Below are 18,956 nucleotides of genomic sequence, written 5' to 3' on the forward strand. Positions count from 1 at the left end.
AGTAAAGATCCTAATAAAGAAAAGGATACTTGAGATTTTTGACTGTGGATGACTTTTGTTAAAGCATATCAATTAAACAGGATCATTCGTTTGTTCCCTTATGAATCTGTAGTAAGGTATAAAAAGTTTACAAAAGCTACAAGGAGATAGCTCTTAGCTGTATTAGTTCTTCTAGAGTTTTCTTTTTCCTATATTCATGATTCAGAAACAAAATCCTAAGAATGCATTCCAGACACAATTCAAATATTTATAGAGACTACACAAGTGGATGTGACAAATCCATAGGTATAAGGAACATGCAGACTCATGAATAAAATGGAATAAAAATATGCTCTATTAAAGAGCAATAACAAAACTTCTGCTATGCTCTATCCACCCATAAGAGCATAGCAGAGTGTGGTCTATGGACCATTTGGGTTGAAGGCCCCAAGACCCTTTCAGGAGGTCCATAAGGTCAAAACTGTTTTCATAATAATACTAAGGCACCATTTGTCTTTTTCACAACGTTGACATCTGCACCACTGGTGGGAAAACTAACGACACCTTTGCATGAGTCAAGGCATTGTCAACAAACTGTACTAGTAGTCACTGTATTCTCTGTCACCTTTCACTTTAAAAAAAAACAAAACAAAAACAAAAAGCCAGTTTAACTTAGTATGTCCTTGATGAAGTGGTACAAATTAGTTCTATTAATGCCCAATCCTCTAGCACATCTTTTTGAACATTCTGTGACAAAATGGAAAGTATACGTAAAGGATTTCTGCATATTTAAGTAGAATAGTTGTCTAGAAAAGCACTCATATGATGAGATGTCAGCTGAATTAGCACTATTTTTATGGAAAGCCATTTTTACGAGCAAGAATGACTGACAAGCTAGGTCATTCTGACTTGGGTAGTTTAGGAGACTTTTTTTTCAAAAATGAATGAAGTGAGCCTATCACTGCAGGGAAAATTACAGAGTTTATTGCCAATGAAAAATTGTGAGCTTTCAAATGAGAATTAGGGTTTTGTTAAACTTTACCAGCCTCTGTGAAGTTGACATCCTCCTTAAAAGACTTTTCATCAGTGTACTAATAGACTTTTCATCAGTGTACTAATAAATATGATTTTTTAAATATGGTTTAATGCAATGTGTCAATATATGGAATATCTGTGTAATTCAGAACAGGCATTTTCCAAATGATCAATGCATGTTATAATATAGATAAAATATGTATTCAAAGTGCAAGAAAGACTGATAGAATTTAATGTAATACGAGTACAAACAGTTCATTATATGGTTTCAGATTTCACATTGTAACTTTTAAGAAATTACCATTTGTCTTTAAGTTTTGGTGTAGTATCAAAGAAAAATACCCAGAATTAACTGAAGATATTTAAATACTTTTTTCTTTTCCAAACTACATTACTGTGTGAGGCTGGATTTTCTTCAGACTTCTACCAAAGCAACATATTACAACAGATTAGATACAGAAACAGGTATGAGAATCCAACTATCTTCTATTAAGCCAGATATAAAAGATAATGGCAAAGTTGTAAAACAATGTCATTTTCTTTTAAAAGTAGTTATTTTCCATAAAAATATTATTCAGGTTAATATGTAATGGGTTTATTTTTATTTTTAGGTGAGTTATTATTTTTAAAGGTTCTTAGTTTTAACTTCTAACATGGCAACCTACATAAACAAAAGCTCTTTGAGATTCTCAGTCATTTTTAAGAGGGTAAGGAGTACTGAGACCAAAAAGTCTGACAACTTCTGCTATAAATTAACATTACCAATGATTCGGATTTGCTATAAGTTCTGTGCTTTAAAAGCAATTCTTCCTACTGCTGCTAATCAAGAGGCTGGTCTCCTCTTCATCTACTGGGGGTCCTATCCAGTTTCTTATCATTTGGTTAACTGTGAGTGATCATTTTCTTAACTGGATTTATGACTCCATACAGAACAGTTTACAGTGTCAACAAAAATGTGAAGGATTGGATTCTTTCCAGCAAGCATGCATATTTACATATTTTCCCGAAAATATTTGCTCAATGTAATTGATTAGTTACTGTAAAATCTGCCAATACCTGCTTGGCTGCATCGCATCTTAAAAATTTCAAAAAACGTTGGCCTCTCTTTGCATCCAATAGGCATTTTTCTCAACAATATTACTCCGACACTTGGTCAATGAGTCTGCAAAAGAGAACAGCAAAACACATCTCACAGGGGGCAGTCCTTGTTAAGTGACTCTGAGGTACACTCAGAGGAGGGCACGTGCACGTGCCTAAAGTTAAACTGTTTATCTCGGTCCCATCAGGCATTTGCAATGGCAAGCGCAACTCAAGAACAGCACTTTTGGTATTACTTAATTTGAATTAAGTTCGCTTGTCACGCGCGGCGAGGGCGCCTGTTAGAGGTAGACCACGTTTGCCAATTCCAGATCAGCACATCCTCACAGCTGGCGCTTAAGTAGGGCAGATAACGGTGTGTCCGAAGCTGGAAACACTTTCCAAGACACAACAGTCCAGTAAAATAACTTTATGAAGAATATTTCCGATTGGGACACCTGGGACTGCTAGGAGGCGACCCCCCGAGAGGGTGGCGGGCCAAAGCGGGGAAATGGGGGCCTGGGGCAGGGGCCGAACCTCGCTCAGGAGGGCGGGTCCGCGGTTCCAGGGAGCGCGGGGCCGGCGGAGGCCATCCGGGCCCCGGGGCCGCAGTTCGCACCGGCATGAGGGGCGCCCCCGCCGCCCGAGACCGCGGAACGCGCGCCCGCGTCCACCCCGCAGCACTAACCGCCTCCACAGACGCAGCTCTCTCCGGCGGGAGCAGACACCTGGCTCACAATCGGACCCCTGGGTTCCCCCGGCGGACACCCGCCGCACAGACGCAGCCGAGCGCAGCGCCGCCCCCGCCCCCGCGGCCAGCTTTCACACGCTAGCGCCAAAGCCCGCTCTCCGACACGTCACGCGCTGACGCTGTGACGCAGCACGCAGCGCGCGCGCCGCCCGGAAGTCAGAATGGCCGGGCCGCCGGAGTGGCCCCGTGGGGCGGGAACCGGGTCCTCGTTCGCGTTGCAGTCGCTGTGGAACTGCAAAAAGTGGGGCTGGAGCGCTCGTTCTCTTCTCCTTGAGCCTTCGGAGAGGCCGCCCTGTGTACACACCGCGACCCCTTCCCCTTCGCTGCACCTCACCTTCGGGCGGCCGCCCTCGCACGCGCCGGGGCCTCCGGCAGGCCTCTGTGCCGTCCTCAGAGCGGGCGTCCCCCAAAGTCGCCAGGCCTAGGAAACCCCAGCGTGGTCTGTGGCTGTGGGGGACCCCCTTCGCGGCCGCCTGCGCCGTGGGGGGTGGAGGGGGTTGAGCTGTGACGTCAGTCCTAGGCCACGTGATGCTCCTAGGTGGCGGGTTGTTGGAGACCTTGCAGCCTGTCTGCTTGCTGCAGAAATTGTGAAAGCCACCTTAACTCACGCCTGCAGTGTCAGCTACTGCACTCCGCAGGCTTCCCCGGAACCTTCACGTTCTTAGGGTACCCGTCACCCTGCTGTGCCTGTCTTCCCCTCCACACTGCCCTGGGAGATGGGCATCTCCTCGCTCACGGTCTGTGACCGGCCTGGCGCGGGCGTCCTTCTGGTTGGTTGGATGGGCTACAGAGCCTTCAGCGGGTTCTGGGGGTGACAGCTGTTCAGGCGCCTTGCAGCTGGAAGGCTCTTGAGCAGCGAGCAGCCGGCAGCAAAGGGATGCGGGTACAACACAGGGAGCGCAGTCCCCGTGCCGTAATACTAGCTATGTGAGATGTCACGAGGGTGGTAGCCGGGGTGGGTTATCACTTAGGGGTGTAAACGTCTAATTAGGACGTTGCATTGTGCACCTGAAACTAATTTAAAAAGGGGTGGGTGGGTCCTGTTTAGTTCCTGAGGTGTCATTTTAGTTTGATTTTAACCCTTAGCTGTAGCAGGAAGCCTTACCAATACAGAGACATCCCAAAGCTTATGATCTTCCAGGTCAAAACAGCAAAGGAACGCGGGCCTCCGATCCTAACCTAATGGCTACAGTTTACTGAACACTCGTTACTCTGCTTTTCGCTTTACGAAGTAATAGCACATCTTATAATCCTATAAATTGGTTAGTATGGTCAGACGGAGAAGCCTAGTAACGAGGCCCAGGTTTCAATTTAAGTGAGTTTGACCTCATACTTAACTAGCCTGCTATTTTACCTACATTTACCCTCTAAATCAGAACAATTTGCTTCACCCCCACTCTTTTGGGGGGGGTCCTCACTAGGAGTGCACTAAGAACCTTTGACATGTCAAACAACCCTCTGAAATACATTTTCTTTCACTATATTCACTGCCTACCCCCTCCCCCCAACTTTATGCCCCTCGCTCCTGTGGTCTTTCCATTCATGAGCTCTGCCATGATATACTTTCTTCCTCATACTCTTCTAGTATAAGGCTGCTCAAATAATTTACTGCTTGTGTCCGTTTTACTATATACCTTAAAACAGGATCTCTAAAATGGCAGTCACTGAGAATAAATGAATGAATTGCTAATTAAAGCTTGTGTGTGAATAAATCAGAAATGATTAACAGCTTTGAAAAAAAGAACCAGGAGCAGCGAACGAAGACAGTGAAGAGCAATTTGAATCAGGTGGCAATTAGATGTCTGCAGGTAGGTAACTCTCCTCCCCACTTACAATTAGGGTAATAGGCAGCAGCTCCCGTCGGAATCTGAAATAAATGGAGAGGCTAGGGATGAACCTGAACCAACTTGACCAGGAGGAAGGAGGGGTGGATGAAGGTGGAAGGCAGAGAACTAGGGATACAAACTGTACCCGGATATTGCACGGGTGTCTGGGTGCCGGGCAAGCGAATGGAGCGCTTTGTCCGTGTTCCCTACAGCCTGTACCAGGGGACACACTATGGGAACACACTGCCTTTGTGCCAGCCTGGGCTCTGTGAGCACAGACTCCCAGACTGGAGGCACAACATTGGTGTCCCCACTTTCCTGGCCAGGCCGGGGCTGCTGGTGCCCACCAACGCCTCTAACTACTGCATGGACCCTCTTAAGAAGGCTCAGCCTAAGGCCGTTCTCTCCCAGCTGAACCCCAGTCTGAGCCTGCGGTTGTTCAAGCCCCACACCAAGGAGGTGGGCGTGCAGGTGAACCTGTGGGTGGACAAGTCCGTGCAGTGCTCGCTGGGGCCTCGCACTCTGTGCAGCCGCTCCCCTTGGGGCAGCACGGACTCCAAGGCACCCCTGCCAGCCTGGGGCGTCGGTTCTCCAGGGACAGGCCGCAGGGGCTTCACCTGGCTGCTGCGGAAGCATGGGGAGGACGAGGAGAGGAAGGCAATTTCGGGCCCGGCAGAAGCCAGCCAGCAGCCGCTACCACCAAGGCCAAGGTCGCAGGAGGACAAGCAGCCGGAACCCTGGCAGCAAGATAAGTTGGGGGAAGAAGACGCAGCGAGTCCTGGGGAAAGGAAGAGCAAGGAGGCCCGGGAAGACGCTGCGGACCCGCTCGCGAAACCCAAATTCCAGGTGAACTTCGTCTTCCCTCCCCTGTCCGCGGCTAGCCCCAGCCTCTCTGTTCTCTTTTCTAGGGCATTAAGAGCAAGATCTTCCCTCGCTTCCTCCCTGTATTTGATGGAGAGGAAGTTCTGAAAATGTGGTCTACATGTTTTGTAGCTTTTTGGGAAAATAGAGTGGCAGCTTTAAGCACGTGCAAACCTAAACCCTGGCAACCATTGCTATTGGTTGGGGATGAGGAGACCAAGAAGGGTTTCAAATTGTGAAATATGTGATCTGATTTGTGTTTTGGGAGCCTGCTGGTAGCATTGTGGAAAATGGATTGGAAAAGTATGAGCGACAGCAGCGAGAAGAATCCCTTGAGAGATGAGATGCTCTAAATAATGTAACCTTGAGAACAGCTGTGAATGAGGTTCAGGAGCCTTTTTGTGTTTCCTGTACAAAGCCACACGCAAAGAAGGATCTGGCTTTTTTCCCCTCCAACAAATATGAAAGACTTCTTTCCTTTATTTGCAGGTTTTGGAAACAAAATATGGCTATTTTCACTGTAAAAAGTGTAAGACCAGATGGGAGAGTGCTTATGTGTGGTGCATTTCTGGAACTAACAAGGTGAGCGAAGTGAATGGGACGTGGAGGAGGGAGGGGTGGTACAGATGTGCGGTGGAGGAAGAATGTTTCCTGGTGAGGCGTGGCTTAATGCGTCTCGCTCGTCTTGATCTTCAGTGCCAGGCACATCGTAGGTGCTCAGTAAATGTTGGGACTGGACCGGACAGGACAGTCCCCATGAGCTCCTGAGGCTGCTGCAACATGTCCTGGTGCTCTGCTGGGTTTGGTAGTTTTGTTGGACAAAATGGAAGATTATTTAGATGAACTTTTATTCTTGTGTATATACATTGGAAGTTTCTATAATCATTTCTCAGTTGGCTTGTTTGGAGCAGGTGTGGGCCTTAGCTCTAGGAAATTTCCACTGTCTGTCCACAAGGTGGGGCTGTAAGAGAAATCATTTATTGTGAAGGTTAGTTGGCCTGTGAGAGACTTCTTTAGGCTAAGAGATTTCCATCTCCTCTCCACTCCCCCCAACCCTATTTGAATTAGTTGTAAACATGCTAAGACTGGCAAGATTTCCCAGTCTGTTTCCAGATTTTCCTAAACAGTCAGACTCTGAACATCATAGCCTTGAGTTTCAGTCTGAGAACTGTAGGCAGAGGCTAAGCAGTTTCTCCCTCCTTTCAGTGAGCACATGCACGTCATTTTGTAACAGTCTACAAGCATTTGAGTCCCCAGTGCTGTCACACTTTAGACACTGCCTTTTTAGCTATAGGACCATAGACGGAGAGTTGTGCTAAGAACTGAATGAAAATGTGACTTCACACTAACTGTTTACTAGACTCTGGAGGCGGGATTTTTAAATTAAACTAAAATTACTTTCCTTCTCTTGCCAGAAGAAAAACAATGGGCTTAATTCAAACACACCAAGACACTAGGATACAACGAATCAGACAGAATTCATCCTCAAGAAATTTAGGGAGTGATGGGAGTGATGCGACAACATGCAATTTGGTGACAAATGCAGTGGCACCTGTGGCATGGACATGGTACCCAAACAACACACGAGGGGGGAAGAAATCGGGATGTCCCAGCAGGACTTTAAAGGAGAAGTGAGGCAGGGAGAAAATGTGCGCAAGGAAATGTACAAAACCTAGACATCACGTGTATTGGTGGGTAACTACAAGTAATTTGAAGTTCAGTGGGCAGATAGTGGGGAAAACAGTGAAAAAGCAGGGGCTAATAGACCAGGGCAAAAGGGGAAGGTCAAGGGTTTGGCCTGCACAGTGAGTAAAGTTATAATAGTTATTTCCCATTGGTACTGTGGTACTTTATGTACATTATTGAGTAGTTGTCAGAATTATAGAACAAGTAAGGAGTAGGACCTTAATTTTACAGGTATGAAAAATGAGGTGCAAAGAGTAAAAAAGTGACTGATGGCACTAGAAGAGCTCAAGACCTCAGGGTAGAGGTTGGGCAAAAGCAAGTTACAAGGTGGGGGAGTGGGTTACTTAAAAACTGGGAGCCTAGGGTACATGTAAACTTGGATTTGAAAAAAGACAAATTTCTCTTTAGGTTTATTTCAAACAACTCTGTCGCAAGTGCCAGAAGAGTTTTAACCCTTATAGAGTAGAAGCAATCCAGTGTCAGGTAAGCCTGTAAAAAATGCTTCCATTGTGTCTATAACGTTTCCATTCTGAACGTGAAGCGTCTGTGGCATAATGTTAGGATTGGATATTTGTGTAGCAAAGTTAAATTTTCCATGTGTTTGAATTTTTATAATATTTTAAGGTAAAAACCTAATTTCTGGGTTTTTTTTGGAGAGGGGAATGGGAGAAAAATTTACTTTTAAGTTGCCTTATTTGGTGTGCTTATGAATAGAGTTGTGTTTTACCTTAAACATAGTTACCTGTGCATAGTTTGGATGTAATAATTTAATAGGTAACCTTCATTAAGCTTTTACTGTGTCCCCAGCTTTAGGCTAAATGCTTTCCATGCATTGTTTATTTAGAGATAGCTGTTATCCCCATGTTACAGAGCAGAAAACTGAAGTTCAATAAGAAAATAACTTACTCAAGTCTAGACCATTACTATTAGAGCTGTGATCACATTCCAGTGTCCCCACGGTCTAGGAAGTCACAGAATTCGATGAGATTTTTTTCTCAAATAGCTGGCAGGAAAGTTCTCTTTAAGCTTTTCAGAAAAGTGTAACATAGTTGACTTTCATAATCAAGAGTTGTTTTTTTTTTTTAATTTAAATCTTTCATTTAGTTAACAATATTTTAAAATATTATTTAGAAATGATATTTTAAAAACTTGTCTTGTTTATAAATGATCTATCCTTACATTTCCTAGTCTGACATTCTCATTTAGTCTCTTTAATATAATTACTTATTAAATTGGGTTTAAATATATTTTATTATACTCTTTTTTCTTGTGCTCACTTGAATTGATTTTTACAGAATTATTCCCCCCTCTATTATCTTAGTAATTATTCTTTAGTGTTCTTATGGTGGTTACTCTGGAGATTACAACATAATTCCTTCACTTATCAAGTCTACATAAATTGTTAATCTTACCTCTCCTTTGATAATGCAATGACCTTAGAACTCTTTAACTCCTTATCACTTAATCCTAACTTAAATGCTGCTGTTGTATATTTTAATTTTAAACTTCACAAGACATAATTTTATATAGTCGTCATTCATTTAGCTTTAGCTCCACGTTTATCTTTTCTCCTGCTCTAAGCTCCTTTTTGTATCTGGGACCACTTTCCTTTTACCTGAAGAATACATTTTAATATTTCCTGTAGTGAAGGTGGCACATTCTATTTCAGCTGGATAGATTTTAAAGAATATTTTTGCTGAGTATAGAATTCTAAGTTGGCAGTAGTTTTCTTTCTGCCCTTGAAAGATCTCACCTTCATTGTGAAGTTGGCTGTTAGGCTTATTGCAGCTCCTTTGAAACAATCTCTCTCACTCTTTCTCTCCTTAAATCTGCTTGCTTTTAAGATATTTCTCTCTGTTTTCATTTTCAGCAGTTTTACAATTATATGCCTAGTTTTGGTTTCTTTGTATTCTTTCGGAAAATTATCTACCTTTATCTTTTAAAATATTACTGCCACCCCATTTTCCCACTTTCTTACAATTACTCATATTAGACCTTTTGTCGTATCACTTAGGCCTTTTATGCTCTTTTCTATGTTTTCTTCACTTTTGTCTCTCCTTGCTTCAGTTTGGATATCATGTTAAACTATTTCCCATTTTTCTAATTCTTCCCTCAGCTCTTTCCAATCTGCTATTAAACCCATATACTGAGTTATTTCAGTTATTGCATTTTTTAGTACTGGCATTTTTGTCTTTTTGGAAAAAACACACAAACCTTCCAGTTCTTTGCCGGAAATACTAATTATCTTAAAATCTGTATCTTCATTAACTTCATTAACTTCATCCCCTATGATTCTGTTGACATCCTCTTCATTTTCCTTGGTTTTCAAATGTATTGTTCTGTCTCCTCATATAACTGGTTATTTCTGATTGAGTGCTAGATATTGTATATGAAAAATTACAGTGATGACAGAGGCCTAGAATAGTATCTTCCACAGAATATTTGTGTGCTTCTATCAGGCAGATAGGGACACTAACAATTTTGGGTCACTATTTTCTAGTCAAGGTTAAGATGTTTTGAAGCTGGGCTTTGGTATCTGTGAAGGCTGGTTAATATTTGGCTCATTCTTGTTCTTAGGCTGTAGCCTTTCTGGGCCTCAACACGAAAATTGAATTGTTTTCCAGGGCTCTTCCATTTTGACATATTTAAGATTCTCCCTCAGCCTTATCAACTTATTAAACTCATGCCGAGTTTCCTACCCTCTTTCTCTTCTTCCACAATTGACAGATACCTTTAGAGAGAAAATAGTCCCAAATGTCAGGCTCACTTCTATTTCTGGGTTTCCTTTCTAAAGCTTTGATAATTCTCTAGTGACTTTAAATAGTTCTTTTAAAAAAGCATTATTTTTTAGCTCAGCTTTTCCAGTGTCCTAAGCAAGAGGCTTGATCAAAACTATCCAATTCTCCATTGCCAGAAACAAATCTACCTTTAGAGAAAACCCTGACTTTTTTTTTAATTGAGTTTTTACTTTCTTATAAGGATATTGTGAGAATTAAATGAATTAATGTACATAAAGTGCTAGAACAATACATATAGGAAACACCATGTAATTGTTAGGTATTAGAATTGTCTTGTAAGGACACATGCTTATCAATAGGAAAGTGGAAGATGCAAACATAATACAACGTCTGATATTATCACTTAAGACTCTTTTGGAAAATGGAAATGCCTATTTTCACAGTGTAAAAGGCAAATACTGAGTTTTTCTGTTTGGCTGTGAACACATGCCAAAAGTAGAGTCATGATTATCTATTTTAAAGATTGACAGGGTTGGGAGGGTTGACCAGTACAGTATACGAATCTCCATAGAGTGTGATTTTTATTTATCAGAAGACAGAATGGAGTAATGGTTATGAAAACATTTTAAATTCTAGTAAAGATTAGACATGTCTAGAAAGAAAAGAAAATTAGCTCCCTCTAGGACTCCCCTCCCTCCTAGTTGTGACAAACAAAAATATCTGCAGACATTGCCAAATGATTGCTGATGGGTAAAATACTGCTGGTTGAGAATCACTGTGCTGGTGTTTTTAAATGTTCTAGATAATCAAGTCACTCCCTACTCACACACTGCCCTTCACCCCTACCTACCCACAATATGATCACCTACATAGTGAAGACACACTGTAAAAAATCTAACTTTTAAAATTTTTATATATTTTCTTGATTGGCTCAGTGATAGTCTCCTAATTATCATCTTTGCTCACTCATCTTGACAAATACACGGCATTTAATGGGATATGAGTGGTTTTGTACGAGTTGGTGTTGGACTTCTCATAGGAGTCAAAGGAGGATGAAGATACCAGGGATGGAGTGTGGTGGAAAGAAGTATTTTGGTTTGAGGATTGTGTTTGAAACACTAATTTGATCATGTAGCGTCCAAACTGTTCCTTGTTTTCTAAAGATCTGCTTGAAGTCTCGTTGTTCCTGTCCTCCTCGAAAGAAAAGACACATTGATCTAAGGAAACCTCATCGCCAGGAACTGTGTGGCCGCTGCAAAGACAAGAAATTCTCCTGTGGCAATATTTACAGCTTTAAATACATCATGTGACAGGCAGTGTGACTTGTACAGGACACCCAAACTCTTCTGGTCACTTACTGTACTGTTTCTCTTTTGCACCTTAGCTCTGACCTGGTTTTGGAAAATGGATTAGGCTTTTGTACTTTTTGTAGGTTGTTTAACAATTGTACAGTGTGAATAGAATAAAATAAATGCATTTAAAAAGACCATGAAGGCACATCAATTGGTTACTCCAGAGTTAAAAACATCAATATAGCATTGAGAAATGGTAGATGCTGTCACTTACATGAAGGGGACAATGAAGAGGGAACACATTCATTTGACGAACTTTTACAAGCTGGTGTTCTAAGCACTTGGAGCATAGAGACAATCAAGGGGCAAGATCCTTGCCTTCAAGGACACCTAATAACGTGTTTAACACGTAAGCAGCACTCACAGGGACATCAGGACTTGAACCCAGATAGACGAGGCATTTGCTCCAGGGCTTTCACTATCACATTTATATTTTCTCTCAGATTCAGATGTGGTAAGTACTATGAAGGAAACAGGGTGCTACGATAGTGACCCTTTTAGTAGGTCAGGTGGTTGGGAGGAGGCGACATGAGAATGGAGATGATGGATGTAGGATGATGGACTTGGGAGAGAAGGAATTGGTTGTGATCCAAGGGAACAGCAAGAGCAAAGGGGATGGAGGATGTATGTGGCCCCTCCCATGAGCAGGAGCCCCTGAGGCCACTGTGGGGCGTGGGCTGGAGAAGACTGCGCTCAGGTCACTCAGGCTCTGTCGGCCACGCTCCAGCACACGGTAGCCCATGAAAGGGTTTCAACAGGCAGAAAGCTCAGATTCTTACTTTGGCAAACTCACTGCTGTGATGGAAGGCCAGGCAGAGTGGGAGGAGGCAGACCAGTTAGGAGGTAATGAAGGCACGAGCAGAGTGATGGCTAGCTCAAGGGTGATAGCCATGGAGATGGATAAAAGCCCATGGATTCGAGGTAATGCTTAGGAATGTAACGTGCAGATTGTAAGTGGATGATGGAGAAATAAATGAGGACTTTAAGATTTCTGCTTTGAGTTAGGGGCAGATGGAGCTGAGAGGTATAACCGTTAGGAGTGCATTCTGGTGTCAGATTACCCAACTTCAAATCCTGGGTGTGATACTTAAGAGATGTACGATTGGGGCAAGTTACTCTGTCTCAATTACTCCTCTGTAAAATGGGGATTCCAATAGTACCTGTCTCTTGGTGGAGGTGTGAGGACTAAAGGAGTATTTAACATGTACCAGTTCCGGTACATGTTAAATACTTAGGATATTACCTGTAATATTTTGAGAGCTCAGTAAACTTAGCTGTTATTGTTTTGGTGGAACTATGTACGGTGTTTCCCCAAAATAAGACCTAGCCGGACCATCAGCTCTAATGTGTCTTTTGGAGCAAAAATTAATATAAGACCCAGTCTTATTTTACTATAATATAAGACCAGGTCTAATATAATATATAATATAATATATTATATAGCATAATACCGGGTCTTATATTAATTTTTGCTCCAAAAGATGCATTACAGCTGATGATCCAGCTAGGTCTTATTTTCGGAGAAACATGGTAATGATGTGGGCTAGGACATATGTTTTCAACATACTAAGTTTAACATATTTGAAACATCCAAATGGACATGTCATGTAGGCTGAGTATATGAATCTGGAATATGGAGGGAAGTCAGAGCTAGAGATGTGAAGATAAAAAATGTGCAGTGTTTAAAGCCATGGACCTGGACGTGATCTAGGAGAGGACAGCACTGGACTCGGGGGCACACCAACACTTAGTGAATAATTCTGGAACTATAAAGTCCTAGGAGTTACCTGGTGAATCTTGTTACCTGCAGCTTCTGATCTAGCAGGTCTAGGATGTGAATCTGCAAACCTGACAAGCTCCCAGTGCTGCTAGTCCCCTAGATCACACTTTGAGTAGCGATAAGTTAGAAGTTAGATAAAAGAGGTGGTCAAGAGGGATAGAGGAAGCGCATGCTGTCATGAAAGCGAAGATATAATAAAACAAGTTTGAGAAGAAGGGAGTGGTCTATTGAGTCAAAGCCTGTGGTGAGTGAGAAGGAATGTAGACAAGTCCACTGGATTTGCTGTGACGTCACGTTGACTGGTGATCTTGAAAAGAAAGCTTCGGTGGAATGGTGGGGATGGAAGCCAGACTTAGTAAAGTCAAGACAGGGAACAGAGATAACGCTTTTTGGAAGTTTGCTGTTAAAAAACTGAAATTGGTGATAGTGAGAAGGGCATTTGGGGGAAAGGAAGGTACTGAGTGACTTTGTATATTAATGGGAATAATTCAGTAGAGAGAAGCTGATGGTACAGCAGGGAGAGGACACACACACGAACAAAGCCTTGGAAAAGGGAGAAGAGATGGGGGTCCAGAGCACAGGTGGGGAGATCAGGCCTGAGTGGGAGCAGTGATAGTCCCTTTAAGGTAAAAGGATGGAACACGTAGAACATTGGGCTAGTTACATAAAGTCAGGTTTATAGATCTGGGGGAGAAGATGACATTGATTTATTCAGTGAATTGTGAAGCAAAATCGTCAGCTAAGGCAAGTAGGAAAGGAATGGGTGGGAGGCTAAGGAGGGAGAGCAAGGTGTGGAATAACTATTTCAGGTGATGGGAATTTGAAATTATCAGGGAGGTGTAACTGATAGCTTTGAGAGCTCGTTTTGAGACTTGGAGCTGTTTGAGATATGCTTGGTTGCAAATTGTGTACCTGTAATGTCACACTTACACAATTCTGGTGCATGTGTGGAAGGGGTAAATCTCAGGTTTAACTACCTGAGTAAGACAGGAATGAGATATTAAAATCCATGGAATTATTTATTATTGGGTTAAAATGTTTTTTTTTTTCCTGTTTTTAAATTAAGTTTATTGGGATAATGTCAAATCACATTATATAAATTTCAGGCGTACAACTTTATAATATAACATCTGTATACTCTATTGTGTGATCACCGCCAAAAGATTAGTCTCTTTTCATCACCATACTTCAACCCCCTTAACTCTCTTTGTCCTCCTGCCACCCCGCTTCCACTCTGGTAACTGCGATTCTGTTGTTTGTATCTATGAGTTTGTTTTTTTTTTGTTTTGTTTGTTCCGTTGTTGCTTTTGTTTTATATCCCATAAATGAATGAAATCATACACTTCAAGTTCCTTTCTATCTGACTTATTTCACTTAGCATAATACTCAAGATCCATCCATGTTGTCGCAAATGGCAATATTTCATCTTCTTTGTGTATCTGTGAGCTGAGTAGTATTCTATTGTTTATATGTACCACATCTTTAACCAGTCATCCATTGAAGGACACTTAGGTTGTTTCCATGTCTTGGCTATTGTGCATAATGCTTCAGTGAACATAGGGGACATATATCCTTATGAATAAGTGTTTTCAAAATTTTGGGGTAGATACCCAGAAGAGGGATTGCTGGGTCATAAGGTAGTTCTATTTTAATTGTTTTTGAGCCACCTCCACACTGTTTTCCATAATCCCACCAACAGTGCCTGAGGGTTCCCTTTTCTCCACATGTTCACCAGCACTTGTTTATTGATTTATTGATGGTAGCCATTCTGAGATGAGTGAGGTGATACCTCCTTGTGGTTTTGATTGCAGTTCCCTGATGATTAGTGATATTGAGCATTTTTTCTTTAAAACATTTTTTTAAAATTTTGCAATTACAGTTCACATACAGTACTATATTAGTTTCAGGTGTGTAACATAGTGATTAGACATTTATATAACTTACGACGTGGTCACCCTGGTAAGTCTAGTACCCACCTGACTCTAGTTATTAGGATATTGTTGACTATATTCCCTATGCTGTACTTTACATCCCGTGACTGTTTTTGTAACTGGCAATTTGTATATCTTAATCCATTAAACTTTTTCACCCACCCTGTAATCCCCATCCCCTCTGGTACTTCAGTTCTCTGTAACTAAGTGTTTGTTTCTGTTTTGTTTGTACATTTATTTTGTTTTTTAGATTCCACGTGTAAGTAAAATCATACGGTACTTGTCTTTCTCTGGTTTATTTCACTGAGCACAATACCCTCCATGTTTTTCAAAATGGCAAGATTTCATTCTTTTTTATGGCTAAGTAATATACCATTGTATATATGAATGTTCTTAGTTTATTCATCTATCAATGGACACTTAGGTTGCTTCCATATCTTGGCTATTGTAAATAATGCTGCAGTGAACATAGGGGTGCATATGTCTTTTTGAATTAATGTTTTGTATTCAGATAATCAGAAGTGGGATTGCTGGGTCATATGGTAGTTCTATTTTTAACTTTTAAAAGGAGTCTCCATACTGTTTTCCATAGTGGCCACACTAATTTGCAATCCCATCAACACTGCACAAGTGTTCTCTTTTCTCCACATCCTCACCAACACTTGTTTGTTGGTTTATTAATGATAGCCATTCTGATAGGTGTGAGGTGGTATCTCATTGTGGTTTTTATTTGCATTTATCTGATGATTAGTGACATTGAACATCTTTTCATATGTCTGTTAGCCAATCTGTGTGTCCTCTTTGGAGAAATGCCTATTCAGGTCCTCTGCCCATCTTTTAATCAGAATGTCTGTCTTTTTGGTGTTAAGTTGTATGAGCTCCTTATACATTTTGGATATTAACCCCTTATCGATGTATCATTGGCTAATATCTTCTCCCCTTCAGTAGGTTGTCTTTTCATTTTGTTGATGGTTTCCTTTTCTGTGTAAAATCTTTCTACTTTGATGAAGTCCCAATTGTTTATTTTTTTCCTGTGTTTCCCTTGACCAAGGAGACGTGTCCAAAAAAATATTTCTAAGAGCAATGTCAAAGAGTTTACTACCTATGTTTTCTTTTAGGAGTTTTATGGTTTCGGGTGTTACATTTCAGTCTTTAATCCATTTTGAGTTTATTCTCGTGCATGGTGTAAGAAGGTAGTCTAGTTTCATTCTCTTGTATGTGTCTGTCCAGTTTGCCCAACACCATTTATTGAATAGACTGTCTTTACCCCATTGTATATTCTTGCTTCCTTTGTCATAGATTAATTGACCATATAGGTGTGGGTTTATTTTTGGGCTCACTATTCTGTTACATTGATCTATGTGTCTGTTTTATTTCAGTACCATGCTTTTCTTTTTTCTTTTTTGTTTTTTAAGGACATTTATTGCTACCAGAGGCTTTTATCATCAGTATAGGATTGGTTCTGACTGCAACACCTTATTCAGGCTGCATAGGGAGCTCAGGATTCAGAAGCCATTATGAGATACATAGGTGGGCTCAGGAGGCAGAGGGAATAACTTTTATTGAGAAAATCCTAATAGTTTAGCATAAAACTAGGATACTGAATTCAGTTGTTACGTGTTACAGACCCAAATCATAGAGCTGCCCCAACCTCTAGACAGGCTCTCTCACTGATTGTAAAGTGAGAAGGAGCTGATCAGTTACAAAAAACATATATCAAATTTTAGTTGTTACATAATGTGTTTCTTTGGTGAGAAGAATATTTACTGATTTATTTACTTTATCACAATTCTTTTTTTAATACAAATGTCAAAAATGCTTTCAATAAATCTAAGTGTCCTAATTACATGTCACCTTTAAGCTACAGTTTAGGGTAAACAAAAATAAAAACAATAACTTTGTTTCCAAACTCTAGGTATTGAAATAAGCAAACCCAAAAATCAGTGTGGTAATGAATCCTTTTTCTATTACCACCTCTGATTTGTATGGGGCAATTTTGAAATATCCTTTCAGATTTATTTGAATCATGGATTAAAATATTGCTGTCAAACTGAAATAATTTGTTTCCTAAATTGCTAAAAAATAATTTTGAGGGTTCCTAATCTGTGGAAGTCTGACTATAGATCAACATGCATAAAATTCATTAAATATTCAATGAAGAAGCAAGCGAAAGCAAGAGGAAAATTAAGTCAGGACACTAAGGATAGGGTTTGCTAGCTATGAATTTTGGAACTTAAAAAAAAACCACTGAACGAATATTTGACATGGCAATCTGCATTACATTTTAGCAGAGAAAAGGGTAAAACTGACAAATACTACAAAGAAATTTTTTACTTAAAAATTGGATTTTGTGAATTTTACATTTTTTTTTTGGTCTTTAAAAAGGTTAAATAATGTTGAATTATAATTAGCCGCACAAGGAAATGGATTTTTTTTCCTGGATCACTTCAAATCAGTCTGATAAGGTATATACCTTTCTAGAGCCTTCTGTGTTCCCATCCCAGAGTAGTGTAGTACCTCAGTTGGTGCTGAAAGCTGCATGGCAGACACAGGCTGCAAGTGGACACGGGGAAGCAGGCCCCTCCTGCCCTGATACAGCAGTGCCTCCCACACAGAACCCACACTTTCAGAACATTATCTTCATTCTAGTGCCATTTGATTCCATCATAGAAGTCATCCACTTCCGTTTCCTGCACTTAGCAATTGGCAGAGGTATGCCTGCCCCCACTGGCAGCTGGGAGATGATGACAGAAGGCTGCTGTACCCCTGACTGGCACTTTTGATTTGCTGTTGTCCTCGGAGAAATCTGGGCCTGGGACAGAGAAGGGATGTAATCTGAACACTCCTTTGTCACAGGTCACCAGGTCACCAGAGTGTGCTTCAGGGAACACTAGACATGAACGGAACTGAGGCAGGGAAGACTGCAGAGTAGAAAGGCGACGTGCCACAGACTCCTGACGGAGGGTTCACCTGCACTTTCTGCAGCAGTCGACCGTAAGGAAATGAGTGTCTCCATTGTCAGACGAAGCAGGGCCAGAGAGAGCGTGGATCTTTTGAGTGGCCGGAGTTGGTTGCAGGTCATGTATTGAAGTAGGCGCTCAGTCAGGACGGCCACAGGTTGAGACAGGCTGTTTGGGCAAACTGAAAAGTAACAGGCCTGTTGACACGGCAGTTGCATGGAAGATGTGAACAAAACCCATCATGGTGTGGCTGTGGGAAGGTCGCAATTCAGCTTCTCCAGAAAAATTCTCTCCACCCTCAAAATTTCAGATGACCACCCTCAGAATCTGCCTCTTGCCAGCACCTTCAGTACTGGAATTCTCTCTTTCTCCTCTACAGTTTTGGCAGCTAGGAAAAAACAGATTGCAATACAACTCATGCATTTTGGATGGGCAGTTACAGTAGTGAAAAACCTGTGCAAGAGACTGCTAGCCAGAGCAAATGTTTCTGGGTAAAGGTTGAATTGGCACTTGAGTTTGGCCAGCCACTAAATCACTTAATCTCTTTGGGATGGAGAGACATTCCAATTTGTAGGCATTTTCAGCACATTTACCTTCCACATCTGGGCTTCCCAAGAAATTGCCTTTTCCAACAGGAAATACAATCTCTGGTTTTCCAAAGGCCCTGGAAACTTCATCATATCCTTAGGATCTGCCTGCCTCCCAGCTTGATATACCGTCTCTTCCTCTTCCTCTTCTCCTTGCCCTCTCCCTCCTCCCTCTCCCCGCTGGTGGAGCTGTAGGCTTCACAGTAGTAACACGGGGTCATCTGGGGGACCCTTACCACCATTTTCCTCAGTGAGAGGTGTGTGAGAACTGAGCCCACTGAGGAGGGAGAAGAGGGGGAGCCAGGCTGGGGGTGCGTGGGAGTTTGTGCTCCTGTGGGACACACAGCTGCGGCAAATGGGTTGGTCAGTGAATTAGTTCCATGATGACCATGG

General features: G+C 41.7%; 2 protein-coding genes and 1 pseudogene across 4 annotated transcripts in view; 1 reads left to right on the forward strand and 2 right to left on the reverse strand.

Annotated features, from left to right (window-relative positions):
* BRCA2 (BRCA2 DNA repair associated) overlaps positions 1–3,324 on the reverse strand; it is a 57,365-nt gene extending 54,041 nt beyond the window's left edge. The window contains 2 exon segments of the mRNA XM_081045753.1: positions 2,071–2,176; positions 3,177–3,324. Of these exon segments, the coding sequence (XP_080901879.1) occupies positions 2,071–2,137 (67 nt within the window). The 5' untranslated portion in view covers positions 2,138–2,176; positions 3,177–3,324.
* Positions 3,325–3,868: 544 nt separating this feature from the next.
* Positions 3,869–11,432, forward strand: ZAR1L (zygote arrest 1 like). 2 transcript variants are annotated; one of them, XM_081045772.1, is made up of 4 exons: positions 4,829–5,514; positions 6,019–6,111; positions 7,624–7,698; positions 11,117–11,432. In XM_081045772.1, the coding sequence occupies exons 1-4, from the start codon at positions 4,852–4,854 to the stop codon at positions 11,261–11,263; spliced, it is 978 nt and encodes a 325-aa protein (XP_080901898.1). In that variant the 5' UTR covers positions 4,829–4,851; the 3' UTR covers positions 11,264–11,432. The 2 variants fall into 2 exon arrangements, with proteins under 2 accessions (XP_080901897.1, XP_080901898.1); XM_081045771.1 differs by lacking the exons at positions 7,624–7,698; positions 11,117–11,432 and adding an exon at positions 6,945–7,091 and having other exon boundaries at positions 3,869–5,514.
* Positions 11,433–17,906: 6,474 nt separating this feature from the next.
* Positions 17,907–18,653, reverse strand: LOC308496607 (cyclin-I-like; annotated as a pseudogene). Its single transcript has one exon. The product of its transcript is annotated as a cyclin-I-like (transcript).
* Positions 18,654–18,956: the final 303 nt, after the last annotated feature.

The sequence above is a fragment of the Rhinolophus hipposideros genome (assembly GCF_964194185.1).
Source record: "Rhinolophus hipposideros genome assembly, chromosome: 4".
Lineage (NCBI taxonomy): Eukaryota > Metazoa > Chordata > Mammalia > Chiroptera > Rhinolophidae > Rhinolophus > Rhinolophus hipposideros.